The sequence below is a fragment of the Salvelinus namaycush genome, chromosome 23, assembly GCF_016432855.1.
Source record: "Salvelinus namaycush isolate Seneca chromosome 23, SaNama_1.0, whole genome shotgun sequence".
In the NCBI taxonomy this organism is placed as follows: domain Eukaryota; kingdom Metazoa; phylum Chordata; class Actinopteri; order Salmoniformes; family Salmonidae; genus Salvelinus; species Salvelinus namaycush.
The window spans coordinates 42,719,339-42,724,848 of record NC_052329.1 but is presented as its reverse complement, the minus strand read 5'-3'; the positions used below and the strand labels follow the sequence as shown (position 1 = coordinate 42,724,848).

At 43.0% G+C, this 5,510-nt stretch overlaps 1 protein-coding gene across 1 annotated transcript; it reads right to left on the bottom strand.

Moving 5' to 3' along the window:
- Positions 1 to 1,161: 1,161 nt before the first annotated feature.
- On the bottom strand, positions 1,162 to 5,037 carry LOC120018695 (P2Y purinoceptor 14). Its single transcript, XM_038961896.1, has 2 exons — positions 4,969 to 5,037; positions 1,162 to 2,097 (listed from the first exon to the last, which is right to left on the bottom strand). The coding sequence occupies exons 1-2, from the start codon at positions 5,035 to 5,037 to the stop codon at positions 1,162 to 1,164; spliced, it is 1,005 nt and encodes a 334-aa protein (XP_038817824.1).
- Between the last annotated feature and the right edge of the window lie 473 nt (positions 5,038 to 5,510).

Sequence of the window (5,510 nt, the reverse complement as noted above, 5' to 3'; positions counted from 1 at the left end):
CTCAAAAGTTCATCAACTTTCAAAGCAGAATTACTTTCCCATGTTCCCCAACTGTAGTGTATGATATACCATTTTCTTGCTCTGATTATCTACTTTTATCCAGTGTAACAAACACCATTTTAAATGTTGCTACATAAGACCGAATCGAGGCGGTCGGTCACATATGGCAGAGGTTGAAAAGCTATAACTCTGGAATCTGTTGTGAACAGAGTCGACACATTTTTTGGACTTTACCTTTTGCCAAAGTTTTTTTAATTGCATTGTTTAGGAGTGCGAAGCCAAATTGAGGTATTGCACACGCGCACTTCAAAGACTAGGCATTCCCTTACGGAAATATGCAAATGCGACTAGAACGCACCAATAGGATCTCGCTAGCATGATAGGGCACGGACTAGCGGTTCCACATGGCTGTGGTTGTAATAGATAGAGCTACATTTGCATGGCTCTATCTATTACAACCACAGGGGAGATGTATCTGTGTGTGTGTGTGCGTGTGTGCGTGTGCTTAAGCACAATGCCCCCATGTGGGGATTAAACCATTTCCATGGTTTTTGCCCTAGCACTGCACAGCTGATTCAAATAACTAACTCATCATTAAGCTTTGATTATTTGAATCAGCTGTATAGTGCTAGGGTAAAAAACAAAATGGGGGGGCAGGTCTGAGTTAAGGAAACTCTGATCTGTGTATCATCTATCATCTTTAAAACCAGCACCAGAATAAGGTTTCAATTTCAACTTTCAATTTCAATTATTCACTTTTACTCAGACGCTGTATTAAATGAAACCTCAAAACAACACTGACATGATTAAAGCAAAAAATATTTTTATTAAATCAAACCTCCAAACAACATTGACATGATTTAAAGCAACAACAAAAAATGTCTTAACCCATGTCTTATCCAATGGCATCAGTAGCAATGAAATGTAAGCATTTTTAATACTGTAAAGGTGTTTTCTACAAACAAATGTCTGTTATCATTTCTAATGCAGTGCAGACATGTCTCCAGCGGAGTTCATTACAAAAGGGTCAGTCGAACTCCCTGCAATATATAAACACATACTGTATCTAGTTTTAGAATTCTTGCCTTTTGCTGGTTTACTATTTTTCCACATATGCTTCTTCTTTCAACTCACCTGTTCTCTCTCCTCTCCCTCTTCTCATCACATATTACTAACAGTCTGTTCTGTGGTAAGGGAACATCTCTTTGGCCCTCCCTTGCCTCTGGGCAGTTTCTTCAGTAGTGACTCGCGGAACTTAGTGCACATCAAGAAGTAGATGACGGGGTCCAGGCACACGTTGAGTGCTGACAGGAAGAGGGTGACCTCCTTCGCCTGGAACAGCATATAACGGCTGTGCCAGCTGAAGCCGGAGCCGGGTAACTGGCTTTGGGTGTAGGTCACGCGGCAGATGTGGTAGGGCACGAAACAGATGAAGAACACGACCAGGAGGCTGAAGATACTGCAGTTGGACTTGCTGTACACCCCGCTGTCGTCCTGGCGAACGCGGCGGTATGACTTGTAGAAGTGGTGGGCAATGGAAGAGTAGCAGAAGGCTAGAACCAGTACGGTGGCCCAGAACAGGGCCACACCGAAATACGAGGACACCTTGTGCCACTGCTGACCCAGGGGGGTCTTTAGCTGCACACAGTGTCTGGAGCTCTGCTCGTCCGCAGGCTTGCTGGTCAGCACAACATTGGGGAGGACGGAAAGCAGCAGCAGGCTCCACGTCAGCAGGGCCAGGACCCGGGTGAACCCCACTCGCTGCAGGAGGTGTGTGCAGGAAGAGGAGTGTCCTACGACCTTGACGTAGCGCTCCAGGCTGATGAGGCCCATTAAGATGATGCCCACGTACATGGAGGAGTAGAAGAGCACGGCGCTGTAGCGGCACACGGCCACGCGGACCTGCCAGCCGCCCAGACCGAGCTCGCTGGCCACGCGCCAGGGGAAGGTGAGCAGCATCAGCAGGTCGGCCACTACCATGTTTTTCAAGTAGACCACCATGCCTGAGTCGCTGGGCACCCGGAAGAAGATCCAGGCAGCCAAGCTGTTGAGAGCCAAGCCCACACCGCCGATCAGCACGTAGAGAACTGGGAGCACCTGGTGGGGAGAAGCAGGATGAGAGTCTGGCTGGAGAATACAAATAGAGAGGTGGTTGATGCATAAAAATAGGATAACGCAAACACATTTGTTGAAGAAGCTTATGCTATGTCTCAGCATCAGTGTAAGTGTACTGCACCTATACACCCTTAGAAAACAAGGGTTTCAAAAGGGTTATTCAGCTGTCCCCATCGGAGAACCCTTTTTTGTTCCAGGTAGAACACTTTTGGGTTCCATCTACATTGCCTTGCAAAAGTATTCACCCTTGGTATTTTTCCCATTTTGTTGCCTTACAACCTGGAATTAAAATTGATTTTTGGGGGGTTTGTATCATTTGATTTACACAGCATGCCTACCACTTTGAAGATGCAAAATATTTTTTATTGTGAAACAAACAAGAAATAAGACAAAAAAACTGAAAACTTGAGCGTACATAATTATTCACCCCCCCAAAGTCAATACTTTGTAGAGCCACCGTTTGCAGCAATTACAGCTACAAGTCTCTTGGGATATGTCTCTATAAGCTTGGCATATCTAGCCACTGGGATTTGTGCCCATTCTTCAAGGCAAAACTGCTCCAGCTCCTTCAAGTTGGATGGGTTCCGCTGGTGTACAGCAATCTTTAAGTCATACCACAGATTCTCAATTGGATTGAGGTCTGAGCTTTGACTAGGCCATTCCAAGACATTTAAATGTTTCCCCTTAAACCACTCGAGTGTTGCTTTAGCAGTACGCTTAGGGTCATTGTCCTGCTGGAAGGTGAACCTCCGTCCCGGTCTCAAATCTCTGGAAGACTGAAAAAGGTTTCCCTCAAGAATTTCCCTGTATTTAGTGCCATTCATAATTTTTTCAATTCTGACCAGTTTCCCAGTCCCTGCCGATGAAAAACATCCCCACAGCATGATGCTGCCACCACCATGCTTCACTGTGGGGATAGTGTTCTCGGAGTGATGAGAGGTGTTGGATTTGTGCCAGACATAGCATTTTCCTTTATGGCCAAAAAGCTAAATTTTTGTCTCATCTGACAAGAGTACTTTCTTCCAATATGTTTGGGGAGTCTCCCACATGCCTTTTGGCGAACACCAAACATGTTTGCTTATTTTTTTCTTTAAGCAATGGCTTTTTTTCTGGCCACTTCCGTAAAACCCAGCTCTGTGGAACGTACGGCTTAAAGTGGTCCTATGGACAGATACTCCAATCTCCGCTGTGGAGCTTTGCAGCTCCTTCAGGGTTATCTTTGGTCTCTTTGTTGCCTCTCTGATTAATGCCCTCCTTGCCTGGTCTGTGAGTTTTGGTGGGCTGCCCTCTCTTGGCAGGTTTGTTGTGGTGCCATATTCTTTCCATAAAATAAATGTTGTTCCTATTTCTGACGCAGATCGCGCTGCAAGTCCAGCCTCTCCCATCTCCTCATTGGTTTATAGAAGCAGGTACCCACGTGCCATCTCCTCATTGGTTTATAGAAGCAGGTACCCACGTGCCATCTCCTCATTGGTTTACAGAAGCAGGTACCCACGTGCCATCTCCTCATTGGTTATACCCACGTGGGTGATAGAAAGACGAACTGTTTTACCGGTAGTCGTGGTAATACAATGAAAGTTTAGATGCGATCACCATATAATTTAAACGATGAAAAAGCCTGGAAGGAGGAGAGATGACTAGAAACGATTCGGTTGGCCGTTTTATGTGTGGATTAATTGTCGGAGTAGAGATCCTTGTGCATTTCAGGTAAAATAACAACTCAATGTTTATATCCCAGGACAAATTAGCTCGCAACAGCAAGCTAGCTAAATAGGACAAATTAACGTTAGCTAGCATGTGCAAGCTAACTAGCTAAATTACCATACATGTTTAATGCTTTTCGACCTGTCCCTAAATTAATGTCATTGGTTCAGAGTTTGTTTTGATATTTTAACCTGTGTGTCGTGATCGCGTTTGGTGTGGGGGGGGCAAAATACATTTATGCACGATAGCGCACGATGGCGCACACGCGCAGCCGGTTTGGGCAAGGTGTAAGAGTGTATGCATGTCTATACAGTACAAACATTTTAGTGTACATGTAGCTATCAGTCATTCATATCGTTTTCTTACACATAACGTTCGCTTTTTAAACTTATAGCTGTTTTCTTTGAGCCAGAGCCTCGTCGCAGATATGAGAAAAGGAAACAAAAAGTGATCAGACATCAGTTCAACTTCTAGTTTTGATTTACATTGGTTTCCAACTAATGTGAATTCAACATGAAATCAACAAAAGATGTCACCATTTAGGTTAAAAGTTTGGTGAAAAAAAATACGAAATGCCCTTACGTTGATGACTTTTTAAAGTTCAATCAGTTTTCTACGTTGATTCAACTTAATCACATAGATTTTGGGGGTTTAAATTATGTGGAAACAATGTTAATTCAATCAGTTTTTACCTAGTGGGAGGTAATCAACCACATACCTCTACCCTGCCACCCCATATTTCACAACATTGAACATTTTCTTTGCCCTTACATTAGATTAAGGCATCCACCTAGCTGACAAATTTGTGCCATGACGATTAGCAAAGCCCACTTGTCAGTATAGACTGACATGTAAGCCAAGATCATTTTGACTTGGGGTGGATAGGACTGGGGGTGGGTAACAGCCTATAATGTCTTATAATATGCTATGTTTCTATGTTTCAACTTTTCATCTGATATTATAACTGGTATTATTGTCAGTATTTAGTCAGGATCATTATGAGATTATTATGAGAGGGCATATAAATGATAGGCTTAGGGTATTATAAAATATTTTCATTTTCAATATCTAAATAATTTCATTGTATTCTTGTGTGGTATAAACATAAAAGCACAGGTGCCTTATGTTACGGCATCATCAGCGCTGTACCTGGTGAGTGAACACGCTGCCGAAGTCTGTTGTCTGATTGGACGGGCCAGTGATCCAGTTGCCGGCCATGCCTGAGAGAGACAGTGTATATTTCAACATACATACAGTCTCGTAAAATGCTGTCACTAGAATTTGGTTACAGATGTGCCTCTTTTTAGTGCAGAGAAAGTCAATAGCTGTAATATGGATTACTGGTGGTCAAAGAAAACCAAATCAAGTTAGAACATTTTTACATTCTGTAGCATTTGTACAACTTCACCCAAGTATGAACTTGTAAACTGCTGAATCCTACTCGTTTTTTGTGTTTGTTTTTTAAAATACATACAACTTAAAACAATAGGCTTAGTAAGAATGATTCAGCCAAGTTATTCAGCCCACGCCTCTTTTACACCTTGCATCAATATGTATTTCGTGATCTGAATAATATGATCCAATCCATAGAGATCCTATTAAATTACTAAAGGGGCTATGTCATAAACCCTCAAAGTTCCAGAATGTGGTGAAAATGGCAGCTGTATTGGTCAGGGACAAATCCAAACCAG

Bases quoted from the DNA above. Each gene is read 5' to 3' on its own strand.
- LOC120018695 (XM_038961896.1), bottom strand. From the start codon at position 5,037: ATGGCCGGCAACTGGATCACTGGCCCGTCCAATCAGACAACAGACTTC. The intron at 2,098-4,968 runs GTACAGCGCTGA...TCTCCCCACCAG, and splicing joins GCAGCGTGTTCACTCACCAG to GTGCTCCCAGTTCTCTACGT.